The sequence below is a fragment of the Pseudomyrmex gracilis genome, unplaced genomic scaffold (genome assembly GCF_002006095.1).
Source record: "Pseudomyrmex gracilis isolate BER0280 unplaced genomic scaffold, ASM200609v1 scaffold_87, whole genome shotgun sequence".
In the NCBI taxonomy this organism is placed as follows: Eukaryota; Metazoa; Arthropoda; class Insecta; order Hymenoptera; family Formicidae; genus Pseudomyrmex; species Pseudomyrmex gracilis.
In genome coordinates this window covers 612,533-635,677 of record NW_018020671.1, presented here as the reverse complement: position 1 = coordinate 635,677, position 23,145 = coordinate 612,533, and the positions used below count along the sequence as shown (strand labels likewise).

At 31.9% G+C, this 23,145-nt stretch overlaps 2 protein-coding genes across 6 annotated transcripts; one reads left to right on the top strand and one right to left on the bottom strand.

The window, feature by feature from the left end:
• Positions 1 to 712: 712 nt before the first annotated feature.
• Positions 713 to 9,481, bottom strand: LOC109855343 (striatin-3). Of its 3 annotated transcripts, XM_020429509.1 has the most exons (12): positions 9,349 to 9,481; positions 5,306 to 6,277; positions 4,743 to 4,846; positions 4,071 to 4,292; positions 3,718 to 3,940; positions 3,383 to 3,583; positions 3,116 to 3,254; positions 2,865 to 2,986; positions 2,586 to 2,761; positions 2,160 to 2,497; positions 1,638 to 1,949; positions 713 to 1,530 (listed from the first exon to the last, which is right to left on the bottom strand). In XM_020429509.1, exons 2-12 carry the CDS (start codon positions 5,573 to 5,575, stop codon positions 1,361 to 1,363), a joined length of 2,277 nt encoding a protein of 758 aa, XP_020285098.1. In that variant the 5' UTR covers positions 5,576 to 6,277; positions 9,349 to 9,481; the 3' UTR covers positions 713 to 1,360. The 3 variants fall into 3 exon arrangements, with proteins under 3 accessions (XP_020285098.1, XP_020285099.1, XP_020285100.1); XM_020429510.1 differs by lacking the exon at positions 9,349 to 9,481 and having other exon boundaries at positions 3,383 to 3,577; positions 5,306 to 6,263; XM_020429511.1 differs by lacking the exon at positions 9,349 to 9,481 and having other exon boundaries at positions 3,422 to 3,583; positions 5,306 to 6,260.
• Positions 9,482 to 9,683: 202 nt separating this feature from the next.
• LOC109855324 (CAR1 transcription factor) lies at positions 9,684 to 23,145 on the top strand. Of its 3 annotated transcripts, none has more exons than XM_020429461.1 (15): positions 9,684 to 9,950; positions 15,151 to 15,453; positions 15,582 to 15,689; positions 16,069 to 17,022; positions 17,190 to 17,509; positions 17,911 to 18,171; positions 18,250 to 18,564; positions 18,657 to 18,786; positions 18,966 to 19,165; positions 19,512 to 19,610; positions 20,771 to 20,831; positions 21,149 to 21,213; positions 21,295 to 21,394; positions 21,514 to 21,683; positions 21,807 to 23,145. In XM_020429461.1, exons 2-15 carry the CDS (start codon positions 15,177 to 15,179, stop codon positions 21,900 to 21,902), a joined length of 3,156 nt encoding a protein of 1,051 aa, XP_020285050.1. In that variant the 5' UTR covers positions 9,684 to 9,950; positions 15,151 to 15,176; the 3' UTR covers positions 21,903 to 23,145. The 3 variants fall into 3 exon arrangements, with proteins under 3 accessions (XP_020285050.1, XP_020285049.1, XP_020285052.1); XM_020429460.1 differs by lacking the exon at positions 9,684 to 9,950 and adding an exon at positions 12,614 to 13,734; XM_020429463.1 differs by lacking the exons at positions 9,684 to 9,950; positions 19,512 to 19,610 and adding an exon at positions 12,614 to 13,734.

Below are 23,145 nucleotides of genomic sequence, written 5' to 3'. Positions count from 1 at the left end.
ATGCGATAACGAAGTTGCGATCTATCGCATCGATTGCCGACTCGCAAGAAAAACTGGCAGTATATGACCACACGGGTCGGCTATTGTTATATTGAACGAAATTTATATAGGATCGTAGGGACAGAGACAAAGTTTCTTTTAAAATTTTCCGAAAGAGCGCGAAAAGATGGATTTTTGTCACCGCGCCATCAATTCTTTTGAAGTGGAATCATTCATAAAAGTCATTTTTACGTGAGAAAACGTGAAATAATGAAAACAGACTTGAGAGTGAAATTACGTGAAAAATTAAGACACTTATCACCGTGATAAAAATTATCACGGTGATGATAATTTGTTGATTACACAATGAATGGAAATGTTGACGTTTGTGTATTTAAAAGGTGAAACATAAAACCTAGCTAGAGTCTTTTCGTCTCGGACACTTGGGCATTTGTAAAGTAAGAAAATAATAGAATGAGATTTTAATAAAAAAAGTTCATTAGAGGAATTATATATATACGCGTTACACAGTTATCTATTTTTAAATACAATATATTACAGAGAAACACACAATTATAATTTATTGTTGTTATTAATATTATGTCTATTATATTATAATTAGCTTATGATTACAATATATATATAATTATTATTATTATTATTATTATTATTATTATTATCATTACTATGTGCCAGCCTCAATAAATATACAAGGCAGCAAGGAAAAATTATGTAATGGGAGACTAATTAATGCATTTTTTTTTTTTTTTTTATTAGGGCAACTGTATATCTCATCGATTATTACGTTTGTAGTAATCCTCAGTAGCTGTGCAACAGTGTAACGGCAATATTGGTAATAAATAGTTAACGTAAGGATAAATATTACGCTACCGCGGCAGTGTACTTTCTGGATTCTGTGGGTAAGGGGTTGGTTCCTCTCTAATTTTATCAGGATTACATCTGCTAATATTCTACATGTGATAGACCCCTTCCCGCTATTCCAAATAGTGTCTCGGCTACTTAATGAGCAACATCAGTTTGTTTTAAGTAGCCTTTACATTTAAAATTATCTTTCTTCATAGACATGTGTCACAGACAAGAGTTAAATTTTCATTTTTTGTTTTAATGAATAATTTTCTCTCACTCCCTCTCTACATGGTCGAGAAGAGAGATTTGATTTCTTTATATAAATCATTATTTCTTTTCACAAGATGGTCAGAACGGTCAGAGTTCATAACGGAAATTGGAAGTGTGTTCACGGGTGAATCACATAAAGTTATAAAGACTATCTAAAAAAGAATACGAGTATAAAACTGCTCGATTTGATGTAGTAGTAGAAATCATTTTGATGTAGCGAGTATATATCTTGGATTTATACATTTCACACAAACACTTTGGCGAGAGCGTCGGCGCCGGCGCTCGCTATAAACGGTCGTGACGGGTGAAACGCTACGTCTAAAATACTTTCGTCGAATTTCTTCCGATGCGCTGTTATCTCCTGAACGCAGGTCTTGTTGTCCATGTTCCATAATCTTATACTGCAATCGTGACCTGCGTGCGGACAGTACAGTCGAGTTAAGAATCTATCTCAAAGTATCAATATTTGATTTTAAATTATGTAGCAAATATTGAAACACTTTGTTCGCTTTTGTACTTACTTCCTGAAAGTAAGTATAAACCATGAGGATCTACTGCGAGACTAGTAACTGCATCCAAGTGCGCCACCATCGCGTGAGCAAGAGTGGCCGACCGGTGGTCGTAAAATCGAATATGTCGATCCTCGTGTGCGGCTACAACCAGCGGTAATGTCGGGTGTGCTACGACGCGATTTACGCCCTTTGTCTCGTTCGCTTCGAGCCGCGCCACGATCGCACCGGTTTCAGTGTCAAATACCACGCAAGCTCCTTCGTAAGCCACGACCAACTTATGCGGTTCGTCCCTGATAAAGTCAACTGAAGTCGGTATGCCGTCTATAAAAGAAGAGAAAAGTAATCATCACGATGTGTTATTGTCTAACACGTACAACACAGAAGAAAAACTTACATTCAATCAATATTTGCTAGACAAAGAACTGCGAATTTGAGACTCTTTTGTTATTTTATAACATATAACTCGTTGCTACTTTTGCTGACCATTGTCTGATAGTCATTTTAAATTTAGAATATTAGCGTTATACGTACCTTGTTCCGAGACATACGTATTGAGAAGAGGTTGCGTGGCCTGCGGAGCCCATAACTTTACAGTTCCGTCCGCGCTGAACGACAGCATAGTGGGACGCAGATGATACATACTCAATCCCCAAACAGCGTTTGTGTGCCCTCTTAATGTGTGACTAAGGACACTTGGTTCGTACGAGTCATAGGGATCGATATTAGCTGATGGAAGGGTCCAGCAATGAATATTGCCGTCCAGACCACCGCTGTAACATCGATTGCCTAAACTGCACATTGCTAAACACAATACAGGTCCAGTATGCGATCTGAATGTGTAAAGTGGTTCTACGTCTAATGAAGCTGACCTGCAAGAAATAAAGTAAGAGAGAAAAATTTATATGTCAAAAAGAACTCACAAAAGTATATTTCCATAACAAAGTGCAATGTACAAACTTTTTAGCTGGAACAGTCTTATGAAGATTCCACAATTTCAGAGTGTGATCATCGCTCGCGGTGATGAGGACTGGATCTGTGGGATGGAAGACAAGTGCTCTGACGGCATCGAAATGCGATCGTAATGTGTATTTCGCGTTCCATGTTTTTCTGAACGTTTCCTTCGTAGAAACCATCTATTAATGAAAAACAATTATATTGAGAGCGTTATGTCACACATTGAGAAACACACAATCAACTTGATTAATAAAATATGGAACGGCGATACTAGCAACTCACATCATATGTTATTTCAGCTTCATTGCTAACACATAATTGTTCTAATTCTCCTAATTCCAGAGTTGAATCCCCCTCTTTATTTGGGCGTCTTGGATCTGATTGCAATCCTCTGTGTAACGCATCTGCAAAGCAAGATAAGATAAGGTCGGATTAATTTGATTCTACGCAAAACATATTACGGATAGATGGTGTGTGTATAAAACTTTATACAATAAATTCCTGAACTATATAAAATTAAGAATGTTGCTTACTCCATTCTGAGGAATTCATTTCAAGATGAATAGAACCAGGTGGAGATTCTTCAATTTCTGTGAGGAGATTTAATTCATTTAATACTTCTTCTGCCTCCGCATCTGTATCGACATCCTCTGCTAAAAGAGGAATAGATTCCTAGAAAACAGAAATATATTAGAAAAAAGAATATTAAATAAAATTTAAAATATAGGTAAAATCAGGTAAAATTAGGTAAAATAAAAAATATATACAAAATATAGCAATGATATAAAATAATAAGTTACTTTATTGGGTTTGGTAGTTTTTTGGTTATTTATTATTACTTTATTTGGTTTGGTATCTGCACTTGCGTCATAAATTTCATCCTCTACATCTCCTTCTTCCTCTTCCATGTCCATATCTGTGTGACCCAAAAATTCAAAATTTGCTATAACAGCTGCTTCTGTATCCAATATCATTGCTTCTGCTATAGAAGATGGCTGTTGCTAAAAAAAAGTAACATGTACATATTTTGCATCGTAAACACATTACACATATATATACACACACATTTATACATTAAAAGAAATTAAGGTTTTTGATATATTTGTAATCAGTTCCGTGTAAGTTTTATTCCTACCTTTTTTGGAGGATGTTGCTGTTTTCCTCGACGCATTTCGTTATTATATTCATTCTTATCCTTACTATATTCTCGTTTATCCTGCGATACTCCTTCATTTCCATTTAACGCTGGAGTATTTATTTCTTCTGTGTCTGTATTATTGTTCAAGCCAAGCAGTGACCGTACTCTGTTTGACCGAACATCTATTATTGTGTCAGTATATCCAATCTCTTGCAAATATCTGAAAAAATTTGGCTATAGTCTTTTACTGTTTTTTTTTTCTGTATCATTGCATAAGTTAAAAGAGTACACAGTATAAAATTTAATAATTCTCACTATAAAACATCAAAACATATATGTGTTTTACATACTGCCTTAAAAGTTGACGACCTTGTCTCCAACTAACATTACTGACAGATGTGAATGAAGCTTCTCCATCCCCTCCTCCTCCACCTCCATTACCACCACTTTCATTACCTCCGCTACCTCCACCTTCAGAAGTATTGCACGTAGTTCCTTCTTCGTAAAGAGGTGGTTTGATATCTCCTTGCATTACTAAGTCAGTACCATATTTTAACTTATGGTACCTTGCTCTGTTATAAATTTTAAGAAATAACATTGAATAAGAATATTAGAGATGATAATAGTTTACTAACACAATGTTAAAATCTATCTATATGTAACACATGTTAACTTAATAATAAATTTATATCAGGTTCTGATTTCCCATTCTAAATTTAGTCATTACTAAATACAAACAAAATTTTTTTAAATAATTAGTAATTGCAATTTTTCTTATTAACACTAGCTAACCAAATAACTAGATTTTCCCACTTTGAGCAAGGTGATCTTTCCATTTGGCACTAAGTGCTAAAATATATGTAAAAAATCAAGTGCAAAGTATTTTAACTATAAATATATAATTTTTATATTTAAAAAATTATACGAAATATATTCAGACATTGTTATTTAAAAAAAAACATCTTATATTCTTTTAAAGTAATATATTGCTGTGTAAATATCTGTAATAGCTTATTATTTACCTTTCTTGCTTAAGTGCATACTCTAACATTTTTATTCTTCTTACAAGATCATTCTTTAAATTTTCCTGTCCTTTTCTTTCACCTTGGAGAAAAGCTATCCTAGCCTGTATAAAAAAATATCAAATAAAATTAATTCACTTCAATAACTTATCATTACGATACAGTTACACTTTTGTGTAAATGTTCAAAATTTTTGGTATCTTATAAAAGGAAATACATACATAAGTATCACTTTTTCACAAACTCAAATAGCTTGAATATCAAGACGAAAGGCAATATCAAGGAAAAGTACTTATTGCTTTTGACAGTATAATAAATTAAGAGCAACAGTGTGACGAATAATTACACATTTGAACTACAAAAAGCTCATTGCTAAAACATATTCTATCACAACAAATGTGCACTTTTCTAAAATTAATGTTTGCATGGGTCTTATATGTTTTTACGATTTTTCTTGTCACATGACAGCTAAAAGGGCAATAAGCAAAACGGACAATTGTAATACGATGGGGTTCATGCACGGCTCCATAGAATCCGGCGTCATCGCGACTCGGGACCCGTACCTGAAATTCTGCTCTGTCCAGCTCCCACTGGGACCTCTCAAGTTCGAAGCGGGCCCATTCGTGCTGAATAAAGTGCAGGATACCAGGCATCGAGTACTGTGGTCGCTGGTCCTTGGCGTCGCCGTTGCTGCCATTGTCGCTGCCGCCCTGGTGCTTGTTGTTGGCAAGGGATACATTCGCGCCGCCGGCTAACTGGCCGTTGTGATTTTGGGACGCGGGGCTGCAGCTATCCTCCATTGTGGCACCACAAAACTGGCTCGGCACCTTCATTTCATGACACGGCGGCCATTACAGCAACTTCTCTTTCTTCGCTGTGTACCCCGAGAGTGCTCTCCGGTCGGGACACTGTATTTCGATCGGCCCGTCGGAAAAGCAGACAATTATTACGCATGCGGACGCACGTTAAAGGCGTCGTGTGTCGCGCGAGGAAAAGCCCCCGCACAGGCTTCGCGGATTTTATCGCCCCGTTTGCGAGTCGTCGCGTACGAAAGATGTCTCGGTTCTCGAAAAACCAAATGAGGAATCCGCGCGCGGAAGTTTCCTCTCGACTGCGTTGACCTCGCGCACTCGTCGAACGGATCAGCGGGTGAAAGTAATCAGCGCGACATGCCTCAAGACCAGCTGCGAGTTCGTGCACTTTGCCGACTGGTTCGCACGCATTGCCAACGAAATTTACGCCTTTATCGGCGATTCACCAACGTCCACTACCCTCTCGCGGGCTGTCCCTTCGCAGGCGTATCGTTCAGTTTGTTTTTCTAGTCTTTACTACGCGGCGCGATACGCATGCCTCGCGTCGTTTTTTATTGGCCGTCCGTCTAGTTACGAGTCGTTCCGTTGTTCTGCTGACACGCGGAACTCCATTCATTCCGCGTGTGGCGATCTCCTTGGACCAATAACGCCGTGATGTTGTTGGGGCCGCGCGGCTTACTCTGAGCCGCGAAGTAATCTTGTGAACTGAGTTTTACATCGGTGCTGTTATTTTACAACACAACAATAACGAATAATATACAATAGCTCTAATAAATAATTACGTAAGGTATTATTACTCTTAGTAACACTAATTTTTTTTGTTTATTGACGGGAAATAATTCCCTTGAAAATACAAGAAAAAATGTATAAGGAACCACTTTTTTTTCTTCTAATAATATTTTTATTCCATCCTTTAACTGTGATACACATCTATGTGTGTGTTGCAATTATTTCTCGTCAAACTTAGGTAAATTAACATTACATCGCAACGCAAACTTAAAACTCGAAGAATTAAGTAACAAAAGTCAAACTCGGAACGAAATATCAAACGAGTGTAAGTCTAGAATGATGAACTGGACACACTCTGCTCAGATTCTCAACAACGATTAAATTTATATAGAACCGTCCACAAGTGCACAAATACTGATATAAAACAAATGATGTTTTTTTTTCTTTTCTATTTGACTTTTATTGATTAGTTATTATTGCAGTGCAATAATGAGTTGATTTATCATTTATTTTGGTTAAAATAAAATTTAGCACATTTTAGATTTTAATTAGGATTTTATAGATTCGGATCTATTGTGTCCAAGTTTATAGCTTGATTTTTGTCGATATAACGTGCATGCTAAATATAGTATGATAGCAGGAAGAAACGGGACTTGTGTCGTCACTACGTTGACGATAGAAATGCAGCTGATTATCGAACAGGATCTGCTGTAACAGTTACCAATAGCGGCGGAAATCGAGTATCGTTTTTATCGTTTTGTTTTAATAAACTTTTTTTTCTGTCGACACGCTGTGATCGATACTCGATTTCCACCCACTTTCTGCCGACATACTGTGATGTGCACGTCATTAACACGTGATACACCTTAATTCTACTCTATTTATGGTGTGTCACATTGTGACACAGTTCATGCTTACTATAGGGTTTACTTCGAGCACAAGAATCTATTTAGGGTCAACAACTCAAAAAGACTGCCGGCTCACTTGTAAATGATTCGCGGAGCACGTATACTGCAAAGAGATGCGTTTGGAATGCCTCTCAATGGATGACTATCCTGCTCAATGCCGGATTCCAGAATTCCGTGGTCACATCTCGCCGAAGATTAAACGCAATTAATACTCGCAACAAATCTCTTGTGATACTCCCCAAAGACCAGGTTAAGGTTGACTTTAGGGGACTTCTACCTGTCCCAAATTTTGTCCCAAATTCGGGAGTACAAATACAATGGGACTGCGTAAAAAAAAATATTTCTGATCGCAAGCGTTGTTGTATGTTATAAACTTCAACTTCAAAAAAAAAAACCTGTTTTCTGTCTCTTTTTTGTTTTGAAAAGTTTACTTTGCCTCTTATCTTGAGTACCGCGCAAATATTTTTCACTATAACTCGTTTATTGGCAATAAGGCTGTTGACTCACTTCAAACACTATGCATCACTCAATACACGAGATTGTGATATAAACACTCGTTACTGTGTTAAGTTATATTATCTCTCAGACGCGTGGGGTCTGTATAGACCCCATTGATATCACGCCTGGGGTCTGAACAGTTAGTCATTTTTTTTCTTTAAAATATGTATTAACTCTTTCCAGTCCAACGTCGGGTCTAACTCACATTGCATTACGTCTAAACGTTAAGTGTGACTTGATATTAAATTTTATTTTGATCAGACTATTAGAAGAAAAAACAATTGGAACTGCAAAGAATTGTGCGGAAAATTAAAATCTTATTCGTGTTTCATAGATTTTAATACATGTATGTATTTTAATATATGCATAATAGATTCCGGCTAGCAACACGCGATTCGGAAAATCGCTGAATGTCTAAAAAAATAATTAAACATTTTTTAATATTTTGGTTTTACTTTTTTATATTATTAAAAATTTTAATCTTGCAAAATTATTGATTGACGGTTGAAATTTGATACACAGTTTGTGCTAAAGAAGATCTAAAAATAGGATTGAAACGTTCACTTTTGAAATAATAAAAATTTTGTACACCAACTATTACTAATTTGCTGGAATTGGCTCTTAAAGAGTTTTCTCTCTTTTTTTTCACTTTTTTTCCTCTCTCTCCCTCTCTCTCTCTCTTTCTCTCTCTCCATTGTTTATTTTCTAAAATAATCATATATATCTCTGTTACTGATAGAAAACAAAAGTGATGTAAGCCACAGTAATGGTGAGGATGTAAAGTGTCTGATACATAGAAAAAAACCATGTACCGAGACATACAATTAGTTTTTTTGCATTTATAAATTATGACATAATTTTTTGTTAAAAATCAAGTCGTGAAGTTCTGAATAATTTTTTTTTCACTTGTTTAATTCTTAAACAAGTAAAAAGTATTAAGTAAAATTCAATGCTAATTTTTGAAAAAAAAAGTTCGGAAAATTTATCAAATTCTACACCCAATGGAATTCTATTTTTAACTATTGAATTATCTAGTTTTTCAACCTCTTCTAACATCTTAAAAAAAACGTTCACGATTAAAAGTATTTTATTTATTTTATTGAAAATCACTGATGTATTTATCTTATATACTTTTTATTTCAAAATTTATAATTATTTTGTTTATATAACTATTAACTAATTGCACATGTTTTTAAATGAGATATTTAATTTAATTTAATGTCTATTAACTTTTCAATGATATATCATCAGAAAAAAATACAGAAATAATGCGGAAATAAAAAACAAGTTAATTTAAAAATTAACAAATTTAAAAGTTTTAAAATTTACATTTTATTTAAAAATTTAATATTTTTATAACTAAGTAAAATAATAACAAAGAAAATATATAAAACAAAATAATAAGAACTTTCATTTTCCTCTTATTTATTTTAGCTGCAAACTTTATTATTAAAAAATTATCCGTAACAATTAAATTAAATGTCTAATTTTAATATAAGTAGAATAATATGTTGTATTATTGTCTTTAAAATAGCACAATAATACAACACATTTTGTTTATATACTGTAGCTTCTATATATATTGTTGACATCAACGACTTATTTAGTAGCTAAAGTTTTTAGTATTAATAACATTGTAGGAGGTATATTCTTACTTACCATACACGCCACACTTTGTGCTAACAGTCGTTTATGTTAAATTCTTTTACAATTATAATAATAGCAACCAAAAGAATATCTGTATATACGAGAAAAGTTTGTGAGAAGAAAAAAACTACGCAATTTCATAAAATTGTCTGTAGAATGGTAGACTCAGGCAACTAAGGCAAAGTGTGATGAACTGGTGGGCGTACACGCGCACGCGCAGAGGAGATTCCAAGCGAATCGTGACGCGATAGTATACGTCGATAACTTTTACATATGCGTTAAATCGTAATTTATGTTATAACTCCCTTATATTTTAATATATTGTTTTTCTCAAAAACACATTAGAATTTGGTTTTTATTTTCAATTTGTTAGAATTTTACTGCCTTTCCATGTAAATACATACAATGTTACACGAAAATAACGGTCCGTGAGGAACCGGCAACGTTGCCGAAGTCACTTGTTTAGATTGCGACGTTGCGTAGTTGTCTGGCAAGTGTCGGTGTGATGTTCGGTGTCGATTTTCAGTTATAACCTGTAAATTTCTAAGCTCCGCGAACAAAAAGTGCACTAGTGCTTCCCATTTCTCTCCTCTCTCTTCTCAACACCGTATAATGTAAGTATATCACTTTTTATATGATTAATCTATCTTAACATAGACATGTGTTTGATATAACTAAGTTCCCTCACAGGAAACGATGAGGTAGTCATGGGTTCAATGCCTACAACTATTTGGGCGAAATTTCTTTCTCCATATTAGTTTCAAAACGTGGAGTTATTAACGGTTTTGAAACATGTACATGTATTAAAGTTTATAAATAATATTATAAAACTAAAAATTAACAAATTAGTTTATTTTATAAAATTGAGTTAGTTTTTAGTTAAAGTTTTTTAAATAAATATTATAATTAATCAAGCATATCAAAAAAGTTATTGCCAAAATTGGGCCTTAAGGCCCAATATTATATGGAAATGTTAGTGTTGCTATAGAGACGCTTTTATCTAGAAGACACCATTTTGTATGATACGTTCGCCATTTTGTCATTGGTATTTACAAAAATGATATGGCTTCTTGTATTATCTTGAGAATGTTTTTGTTTTTTTTTATTCAATACACAAAAGTACAAGACACGGCTACACCGTCGCTAGTATCGCAAATCAATATAATCCATATACAAATGTGCACATTTTTACGATTTAGAAATGTATTTATAGAATTTATTAGATCTTTAGTTATTTGATGCAGATTATATCAAACGAACTATTTTGTCTATAATAATATTTGCTTATACGGCTTATTTTTGTTTCTTACTAGTAATTAATATTGTGATTACAATATGTGATGTACTATACTTAGTAATATTTTTGAGACCTCTCAATGATTAAAACAGTTTCTATTTGTTATAGGACTGTATCAGAAATTTTAAAACATTTTTTAATTTTGTTATTACAATTTTATTTTTTTTTATTAAATATTTATCAAGTTTTCAAAACTTTAATATTTTAGAAATGTATTTTAAGTTTTTTTTAAATCACAATTTTGAGTTTTATAAAAAATATACAAAACTCGAGATATAATAATAATCGTTCTGATTTGTTTAATATTATTCTTTATAATAATATCTCTTTATATATATATAGTATATATGTACAGAAAATATACATCAAGTTTTAATGAGAGGAATGTCTTATCTCTCTAGAAAAACAATTGAAATAACAATTGATCTAACAAAAAGTTACCTTGGTAACACACGTTCCAATTATATCTGACACAAGATAGTATCACTTTCTTAAAAAGTAAAGGTAGAAATAAAAATAGTAACAGATGGCGGTACTTGTTCTACTTTGCTGCTTTTAGAATACATAAAGTTTTTTTAGTTATTTAAAAGATTTGCAAAGTTTTGTTTAATATTATTTATAACGATTTAATTATAATAAAATAAATATAATTTTTAAAATTTATATTCCTTTTTTGTTTTTTATATGAACTTAGAGTGAACTATGATTCATATAAAAAAATCCTATTTTATAATATGGATGTCGTTAGTTTTATGTTGCAACCAATCTGTTGGTTAGATCGAGCCTATTGGGCTAATGGGCCGGCTTTGACAGAAGACTAGCGACACCTAACAACGACATGCGATTTATTGTAGATCTTGTTGTGGAGGGAAAGTTCCTGGCTTTACATTTAATCGCAATTAACTTTTGCAATTAAAGCCGGATATTTATCGAACGAACATCGTAAACAAACACAAAAACTAATCGAGTGCTACCCAATTATTGCTCAATTTGGCCTATTGTCCAATCAATATTTGCATTTCCTGTTTCAGTTAGTATTTTAACCCGTGTAATATACGTATATATTTTGTATTAATCTAACATTTTGATTTTTCATGATATTATAGTTTATAAGTTATTCAATTTGATATAAAGTTTTCTAATAAAGAAGAGGGAGAAAATGTACTTGCGCGCGCACAAACGTGGTTGTGTGCGTAGTAAACTCTGAGATTAAACAATTAATAAAAAGTTTTAAATATTTTTTTATACTAAATATAGAAGAACAGGAGCTCACTGTTTTAGTAAATACAAGATTTCAAAAGATTTTATAGTTGAATAAGCTGAACCTGTTCAGTCTATCTAATTATAATTGCATTAATATCTGGGTAGTTATAAGTGATTCATTTAAGTGTTCGCATCTTGTCACCGGAGTTTACCTTCCCCTCACCTCCTCCGTCGCATTGCGAGACACGGTACTTGAATTTAGTCTACAAGACGGGATTTCTTCTACCGCGGCCATACTTTTCAGCGTGGACTAAAAAGACTAAGTTTTGTCTCACTCACTCCTGTCTCACTCGCTTCTATCTCACTCGCTCTGTTATATCGGTTTTTTTATGCTCGCAGGTAGAGCTGTGCGTAGACACAAAAGTAAAGTTTTCGCTAATGATAATGCGGTCCCCAAAATTTATACACAACTATTCACACAGACATAATGTTCATTAGACGTTATAATGAACGTTCATAACTCCATGTGACATTTAATGAACATTTAATTTGGAGATTTATTGTATAGAATGTTGATCGGTATGGGTGAAAACTATATTGTTTGTATACTGTTTAATTCTTTATTACATAATAAAGAATTTGATGGAAAACTGTTCTATCTATTTTTGAAACTTCGAAAACTGCATTTGTTTTATATATTAATTAAATAGAAAAAAAATAAAATATAGAAAAATTGCTAGGTATTATTAATACCAAACCCGGCCCTGAGTTAAATCTAATTAATAAACAACTCGCTGAGATAAAGAAGATGACATTAATAAGTGTGTGTTAAGTGATAAAATAAATACTTTTCTTGTGTGTGAGATCAATATTTGAAAAATCCATATGATAACGTGGACTTCAAGTAGAAATAAGCCACCAAAAATCGATTGTTCTGTAATACGATAAAACAGCTGCGCACTTCTCCCACCATCGCCGATCCTGCCATTGGTGCGTCGAACGAAAAGAGAAGGGGCTGTTCATCAACCGTTCAATAAAACGAATCCGCGACCATACTTACAAAATGTTGAAAAATCATATGAAAATAGAGTTGTGGATATGTTCTATAAATAGAACAATAACATATATAAGCCTGAAATACAAACCAATTGTATAAATATAATTATAATAATTATACGCTGATATCTAACATGAGGCAATAACAAGATCGATGAAACTGACTTGTGACATTAATACACATATGTTGGTTTGATATAAGAATGCAAAAGAAACGAAGAAAAGAAATAACGAGACAAAAATAAGTTTATGTCATGGCGATATAAAAAAATTGGAAATTAGTTGCATATTTTATTTAACCTTGTGAAATTGTTTTGATCACAATCGTTAAATGTGATTTGATTCTGTGGCTGATCTTGTGTGATGTGTGCTGGTTAAAAATAATATTCTCGCGTTATTGTGCAGCGAATCGCGACGTCGCGACGCAGTTTGTGCTGCCATTTTGTGATACTTCGTATATGTTCGACTATCTTCGGGACGAATCTTGGGACTCAAGTCACTTCAAGTGCAGTGTGAGCTTCACGCTCGATGCAGTGATGCGCAAATCTCTGTGACAGTGAGATTATTTTGCGCGGTTTGTTTAATTTAAACTCGTGTTTCAAAAGATTGATAATGCAAAAAACAACGATAACAATGTTTCGTCATGTTTATAAATGTTCTGTTCTCGAAAAAATCATTGCTGCTCCCGTAACAGCATTTCATTCGAGCCAAATAAGCATCTCGAGCGTTGAATGAAGCGTCATATTTCTCGCAACCAACTTGTGCATTTTTAAAAAAGTTTAATGTCACGCAACAAGTTGGTTTTTTCAAGCGAGGTGATAACCTTAAAGTGATTGTTAAAGGTGATCAACTTTAGTGATTTAAAAAAAATTAGATGTATATATTTAAGGTTATGTATATACATTAGTTTGCTAGATTTGTTAGTTACAGTTATTAAAAATGTCAGACAGTGAAATTACATTAAAACTATAAAAGATACAACAGTCTTTGAATATACAATACACCGGTACTTGTTTGTGAGTAGGGAATACCTCAGTCCGCCATGTTCTATCTTAGTGTTCTATTTTATGGGTCAGAGACCTTGATGTCCCTTCCCCTCCCCTCCTTTCTCTCATGATCAGGGCCCGTTCCCGTCCACAACCTCTGGGAATAATTCGTATAATACAATCGTTTTACAAGCGCGAAAAATTTCCTGTTTGATATTAGGAGAACGTATCTAATTTCTGCACCAATCTTATGACTAACGAAGTAGTGACCTCGCGCGCGATGGGCATCAATCCAGAATGAGACGCGCGCGTATATGTAAAATAGCAAGGTGTTTCACAAATGATAATATAAATAGCAAATCAATAACTATACAAGTAAATGTGCTTTTGTGTAAGGAATATAAGAAATATATGATGTTGCACACACATTTGATGTTTACAGACAAAAAAGAAACAATGTTAGAGAGCAAATTTGTCTTTTTTTTCTATTCTTCCTGATGAAAAACAAATTTCCAAAGGTTTACTTTTACTTCTCAGAATTTGTTTTCAATTTTTATGCGTTTTTTTTAATTATACAAAATGATATAGTTATCAGAAATTTGTATAAACAGTATAAATTTGTGAATATAAAAGAGTTTATACAAATTTTAATAATTTTTCATATATCTGAATTCTGAGACATATTAAAAGATTTCTCACTATATTTTCAAAAAAACTTAGAAAATCTGAATACAGTTTTATTTGATTTCGAAATTATATATTTTTTCCTGACTTTCGAGATAAATATCTTTATAAATTCCTAAAGAAATTATTTATACTATAAATTATGTAAGTAATAATTGTTAAAAGTTATTTTAAGTAACTTTTGCTTTTTAAATTATCTTAAACATATGTTGATATAATTTTTAAAAATGCAATATTAAAGATTAAAAAAAAATGAAATTATATGTTACATATTATTTTATAATTGTAAAACTTATGTTAATAAAGATTTATAAATATGTACATATTGAGTTTTTTTAATTTGCTATTTTATGAAATAAAACACCTTTCATACATGTCACTGTAAATACATAGTGCTTTTTTAAGTGCTTTGACAGAAATATACTATAATATCTAGGTGTATAATTATATTGTGAGTGTATATAGCAAATGTATATTGTAAATAGTTGTTTTAATTACATATATATATAGATATATATATATGGAAATTTTTTTACTTATACAGAGAAGAAAATAAACATGTTTGACAAAGTAAAAATAAAATTGCAGTGACATTTCACTCTGTGCATTTCGTAATGGAGAAAAGGCTAGTTGACAATGTTGCTGATTCAGAAGATAGTTCAACAATTTCATGTATTAGTGGAATAGAAGACAGTAATGAGATATCAAAAGAAAAGGAAGATGAGTTGTTATATAATGGGGAAGACGGGGAAGAAGGAGATGATGAGGATGTATTATCTGATGACAGTTTGCGATTGAGATTGTCTGATGATGATGATGGAGATACTGAACAACATGATACAAAAAATTTACCAAATATTTCAGAATTAAAGTTGCAAGATCAGAAGACTGGTAAGTAATTTTATTTTTAATAAAGAAAAAAAAGTTATGTACGTATACATGTATATAACTGAATAAAATAAGAATTTAATCAGATATTCGTATTTGGCATCTTATAGATAATAGTATTTTGTTTGCAGAACAGCCAGCTACATGTGTAATTCTAGACAAAGAATTGTGTTCTACTCTGGCGCAGACTGTAGAAGAAGGCACTAAGATTAATGAAGAATCATTGGATTGCGATTCAGGTATTATTTCTAGCACAAATAATCATTTCGTATTTATAAATCAAATCTAAATATTTGTGAGATAGATTTTAAAAAATTTTTAAAACAAGCGCATACAAAAAGAAAGAAAATGTATGAATGAATAAAAACAGAGTGTGTAGATGAATAAAGATGAGAAATGTGTGTGTGTAGATGAATAAAGATGATAAATGTTTGTAAACTAAATCCCTTCGCCTTAGGCCAAATTTGGCTAAATCAATAAAATTTATATTCCTTTCTAAATGTTTCTTTGAATCATATTGAGAGTATATTTAGATCACAATATATATATCACTTTACATATTGTTTTGAAGACATTGAGAACAAGAAAGAGTTTACTCACTTCATATATCTATTACAGCAATTGATACTCTGGACAAAACTATTATCTTCAATGAATCAGAAAAACATATGTCAAACAATAGTCCAGAAAACATAAGTATAACGGTCGGTGAATTACTTGATGGAAAGTATAGCTCGGAATCTAATACAGAGCTAACAATTAGCGAAATAAGTAATGCATGTTCAAAAGTAACATCTGAACATGTAAAATTAAAAACTGACAATTTGTCAACAAATAATTATGTACAACCAAGTAATCTTCAAAAATTAGTCCTAGAACCGCATAATGAAGACAATTTAAAAAAGACGGCCAGCGATCATAAAGAAATAAGTTCTCCTTGTAAATCCAAAGTGAATAATGTAATCGATCCCGTTAAAGTTACAATGTGTAACAATGAAAAATCATTTACAGTTACAACTGTGTCTGATAGTACCGAAGGCAATTTAAATGACAAAGTAATCAGTGAGGCTAACACAAATAATAATAATTCTGCAAATCACTCACTTGTTGATGAAATTAATAACAGCGAAAATTCTACCAAAGACAATAACATTAATGACATCTCTAAAGATCATGTTAAATATAAATATGAAAACCAACAGTCAAAACATGAGGATATAATACAAAGCAAAACTGAAAAAACGCAATCTATACAAGAAGAAGTTCAAGAGCAAAATGATAATGTAAAATACAGAACAACAACATCAACTGAAGACTCTGATACTAATAAATTTTGTAGTGATTCCATATCTACGTTAAAAACCAATTCGGTAACATCTAGTAATATAGTGGAACTTATGGAGATAGAAAATAAAACTGAAGATGCTAATGCATTTCAAGAAAAAGTTTCATTTGTATCCTCTATGGAAAACACTAAGAATACAAATAAAAACATTGACGTTATTGCTTCAAGAAAGAAACGCGCAAAGAGAGATATAATACCAGAATATATTATAGAAGATGATAAAAAAGGTAAAAAAATTTGCGATATATTTCGCATGTAAAACAAAATAGATGTAAGATAGAAAAATATCAGATAGTTTTTTTCGATTATTTAATTCGTCTTTATAACATATTTGATGTGTAGTTCGCTTACGAATCTTGTCTTGTTTTTATATCCATGTATTTTATTATTACAGAGCGACAAAAACGAAAAACTGCTAAAAATGCAGAAGAGATAATTAGAAAAAAATATCTTAATAACGATAGCGATTCTACCGAAACAGATGAAGAAGATGTTACGGTTAAATCACATCGAGATGTACGTTCTGCATCTCCTTCATTGAAACGTAATTGTTTGGATAAGTCAGAATCTTTTAACGGTGTTAAGAAAGTGAAAATAGGAGATAATACTGAGACTGCTAAAAGTACTGCAAAAAATGATATTGTTAAATTAGCCTTTGTCGAGAAACTTTACCAAAGGGATGTTAAAGAAACGTTAAAAAAACTGACACAGAAGGTAAAAACATTAAAATAAAATTTTTTGCGCGACACTACATAAACTACAATTATACCTTGGAGTTGCGTCATCTTTGGCTTCAGAAAGATATTATTACTCGAAAATATCCGTATGTCAAACAATGTTAAAGATTGAAGACAATGCGGTTATAGCAGTAAAAAAGATCTACTGATATAAAAATTAGTTTGTTCAATAAATTTAAGACAATTTCTATTGCACAATAATGTCATAAGACAATAAACTGAAAGAACCGCAATACTCTGAAGCAAGTGACGTAATTACGTGGGATAAAGCGCAATTCAAAACTATTTATATTTGTAAAGTTCCGTAAATCGGAGTAAAATAGACTAAATATTATTGTTATAAAAAGTGATTTATCTATTTTGTATAATTTTCTTAAGGAACTAGAAGAATTCGTAATTCAAAAGATTGCCGAGACAATTACAATGCGTAGTGAAATTGGGCAACTTAGAGAACAAGCTCGTATAACGGAGAAATTGCACGAAGCAACGCGCACGAAATTACAACAATTAATGAAGCAAATGAAAGATTTCGAAATGGTTCTCAGTCGCAACGCAGCAGATCGTCGTCTGAACGGCGACAAGCCTGTTGCACCTATAAAAATTAATAGATCCGTGGGATTGCAAGTCAATTTTATCACGGTATTTATTCCAATATATATATATGTTCTTAAGAAAAAAATTTATCTAAATAATAAATTAACTGTCATTACTTTCTAGGAACATGGAATGCAAAACTTACGACAAGTGCAACAAGTACAACAAGTGCAACAAGTTTCACTTCTCAAGCCGCCTACAAACGTGCCGATTAGTTCACCATCTTTTGAGCCAAATTCTAACGTACCAAAGCGCGGTAATGGGGTCAAAATCAGATCGCCCCGACCTTTAGCACCTGCGCCCACCACTTCTACAACCTCACAGAATCCGGTACCGCCTATTATTCCCACTGTAACACCAGCAGCTTTAGTTGTTGCTAAGCCTTTAGATTCTTCGCAAATGACAAAACCTATTGGCGTTCAGCCAATTTTATCTGCTGTAAGTAAAAAACATACAAGACTTATTTACCTGATTCATGATTGACATTTGTATTGTTTTATTTTGTTGATTCAATTGCACAAATTTTGTAGCCATCAACTCCACAGCAAACCATTGTTTTAAATGGTAATATACAAGGTCAAATAAAGTGTCCTCCATTGATAGCATCAAAACTAAATAACGATCTTATTGATCTCACAGATGAAGAGGAAAAAAATAAGTGTAAATGTTTTTCTTTTACCTTCTATATATATTACACACACCATACGTATCAATATACAGATTAAAATAAAATATTCTGTTTATAAAAGATACACTATACCAATTACACGATGACAACCGTAAATTCGATATAAACTTACAATTCTATATTATTATCAAATACGTATCTTATATTACAGCAACTGTAAAAGTTACAACTGTAACTGCAAATTCTATGACTACAAACACAGTAGTAGATCATACACTAACGACAAAACCTGCCCAAGCACAAGCTTTCTCTAGGTTAATTCAAACAATACCAGCAAATGTAACAATAACGACGCCGCCAACTAATTTAAGATTAATAGCACCTAATCCAGCAACGCCAACTGCTATAGTAGTAAGTATTCTCTTCTCTTATATATACAATACATTACCGTCTTAGAAGTTTATTGCCTGATTGTGTAAAACAGAAAAACTACTAATAGATTTAACATTCAAAGATGTTTTTCGGGTTTGAACCATATTAGTGTCATTTTTATACGTTTTGTGAATATCTCAGCTCACTTCATCAGGATTTCAAGAGCAACTTGATACTAATAGATTTCTCTTAATCGTGCTACTATAGTTTGTATAAATATCATATGATATATAAATATATTTAATATAAATATATAAATATATCTTTTAGTGCATAAGAATAAAAAGAGATAAAAAATATTCTTATTTATATATCTTCTGTTTAGAATAATATAAATACGCCCAGGTTGGCTTATGTGTTGCCCACTACTATAGGTTCAACAAGACAAGTCATAATAACATCGAATTCTAATCAACCTATGCAGGTTTATAATTCACATATACATGTACATAGGGCAATTGATAAGTATCCGAAAGTATCGCACAGACAGTGACAATATCCCTGATAGGAAAACATTTACAAAATTATGTGACGAAATCTTGCACTAAAGTTGTAATTTGCAATTATACAGATATATTTTAGGAAATAGATGTAAAAACATTGATTTTTTATCAAATATTTTTAGTTGTTTGCAAAATTACTGTCCAAATGCTATTTCGGCAAAAGAATAACGATATGGCGAATCATATCTTAGCAGTATATTTGCAAGATTAAATTTCAAAAAAAAATTGTTCAATAATTGAGAAAAAAATTTCAGCTATGTGATGTTTAAAATACGTAGAAATATAATTGCATATGAAGAAATCAACTTAATTCATATATATGCTTATGGAAATGCATAACGACTTTTTTGCAATTTTTATTACAAATATTATTTACAAAATTTTATTTCGACAAAACTGTTGCGTTATGGCGAATCATCTTAGTGCAATCATTGCAGGATCGTCGTTATTCATGATGCCATTTTTGTGCAAAATTTTTACAATTTGCCTATTGGGGTAGTATCATATATTGCTGTGTTATTGACAAGTTTTATTCTTCAGAAGAACAAATGTCACAAACAATGGCTCATCACACGTAGTGTTTGTATGATAGAGTTTGTCAAAGTAGATATCGTCACTCCCTACGTATAATTACATAAGTGTCACATATGGGATTTTCAGTTTATTGCATAGTGACACTCAGAAAATCATGTTCTTTGTGGTCACCAAGTATTAAAAAAAAATATTCATAAGTAAGGTAAAAATTTAAAACCGAAAGATCCCTTAACTAGGGAAATTATATGAAGCTTCAAACTTTTAAACTGCTCTCTTTTAAAATTTGCGTTTTGGAGTTACGGGATTATACGTAGGGAGTGACGATATATTCTTAATGACTTTTGTCTACGCGTCAGCTCACACTATTGAATTGTTGTAATGCTAAAATTTATGAGTTCAAATTGATATCTCTGGTAGTTGCTATCCATGCGTTACTTCGGATAATTATCGTATTTTCTTCTATAATTAAATGAGTAAAATTATTAGTAGTTTTGAAAATGCTTTCTCTAAAAGTAAGAAAAACATTCAAATATTTTGTTGTTTTTAGATACGACCGGTAACTACATGTAATAGACCGTTCTCAACTGTTACTTATAAAGCGGGTGCAGGTAATGTACAAATCAAAATTTCTTATTAAAGTAAACACCGCTAAAATGAGAGACTTCTGATCACTAAAGTAAACTCTTCTTGTGCTGACACCCCCCACTTCTAACACATTCGTTATATGATCACGCATGCGCAAAATGAAAATAACTTATAGAGTGAGGTTATGTAGTATATCGCGCAATCATTTATTTTTGATCTTTTTCTCATCATGAATTGTTGTTTACAAACGCGTTTGTCATTTTTCACTGATTTTAGTTGAGCGAAATATACTGCTTGATGTGATGTCCTACATCATATCGTTTTTTGATTTTTTTTGTAGGCATTTCAACAATTGCGAACGGTAATGTGCGCGTGGTAAATACAGCCACTCCGCCAAATTTACAGGTAGATAAGTTCTCTTGTCAATTGTTACTTTTGTTAGCGCAACGTTTGTTTATTAATTAAAAAGTTATAATTTTAATTCAGCATCCTGCGCCGTTACCAGATACTCCGGCTTATACAGTAATTCCTGGATGGAAACTCCCACCGCCTGCTCCGTCGTTAAAAATCACAAAAGTCTCAAATGGTAAACATTTATATAAATTTTTTAATTTTATATAATTAAGTTAAGAGAGAGAAAGAAGAATGAGAGAGTTATATCGCTGAAATCCTTAATATAACAGCAATGTCACATGTTTTAAACAGGTATAGTGTTGTCTTGGAACATGTCTTTGTCGGATATGCATGCAGATATCGTGAGTTATCAGTTATACGCGTATCAAGAAATACCTGGTGTAAATGCTAGTACATCATTGTGGAAAAAAGTAGGCGATGTGCGGGCACTACCGCTACCTATGGCGTGCACGTTGACTCAGGTAAATTTTTAATTAATAATATAACATCTATTTTCTAATTTATCAGGATCTTAGAGAATAGAGTAGATCTTGTTTATTTTAGAATGCGCGATACTATGAAAAACAATTATCTTCTTTTTACAGTTTTCTGAGGGTAACAATTATTATTTCGCAGTCAGAGCAGTCGATACACATTCTAGAAAGGGACAGTATAGTACACCTGGTAATATCTCTTTATAAAAAAAAAAAAAAAAAAAAAAAAAAACACTAATGTTTAATAATTAATTTTCATTCTTCAAATTCACTGCACTTGTTTTTGCTGCAAAATATCTACAAAAAAAACCATTTCTCAAAGAAAAGAAAGTTTTATAAAAAAAAGTTTTTGTGGTCTAAAAAGAAGGATTCTTTTTAAGAAGTTTTTCTACTCAAAGAAGAATCTATCAAAAAAAGTTTAAGGTTGTGATTTTATGAGTTTTTACTTTATTTAACGCTAAGGTAATTTATTATTTAAAAACTTGCCACCTATTTGATTTTCGATAAGTCTTAAAATACAAATATTTGAAAACAAGTGACTAGTTTTTTTTTTGTATAATTATATTGTATAAACAGAAAATTGATAGGAAATTTGAACCAAAAAAAAAAAAAAAATATGAAATATCGAAATTCTTGAAAGATTTTAAATCTTCCAGAAAAGAAATTGTTTCTTGTATAGACACGCCCTGCTACAAAGAAGTACGAGGGTGCGATTGATCGAAGTATCCGAATCAGCAACAATGTTTGACATTCTGTTTGAAGTATAAAACTTGTCAACAGCAATGTGATAATAATGTCGCTATCTATGAGTCGTTTTGAATACTTTATTAATTGCCTCTCGTACTTCTTTGTTTATATATAAATTACAATGCAAAGAGACAGTAGATTATTTAATAACATGTCATATTACATTGATTTTAACTCAACAAGTAACTCTTTCACTGCTATTGATGCACATATCGTGTGCTGACAAAATGTTATATAGTACCCAGCATCAATTGTAACTGTAACTTTATTGCTTGCAGCAAACCCTTCGTGTTTTTTTTTTTAATCTTCCGCAGCGAAAGAGTTAAGGAAACTTTGTTTTGTATAGAATAAAGAAACATAAATAATTTTTGCGACTTTAAAAAAGTAAGATAATTAAAAAAAAAATAAAGTATATAAATATTACAGCAGAGTTCCGCTTTTCTCACATAATTCGCACAGTAAGTTTCTTCTTTTTCTATTTTCTTTTTATCGAACATTTCAATAGACTGTTCTTTTTCGAAGTATAGCAGTTTGCTCTAGTTCTGAACTCTGTTTCAAGTGTTTAACTAGTGCAAGAATATAGTCATAAAATGAGCGCAAAGATACAAAAACATAAAAAAAAAAAAAAAAAAACGCTTAAGTAACTACATTTCACTTTATCGTTAATTTTTCCAAAAACAACTGACGTCTTGTTAAATAAATA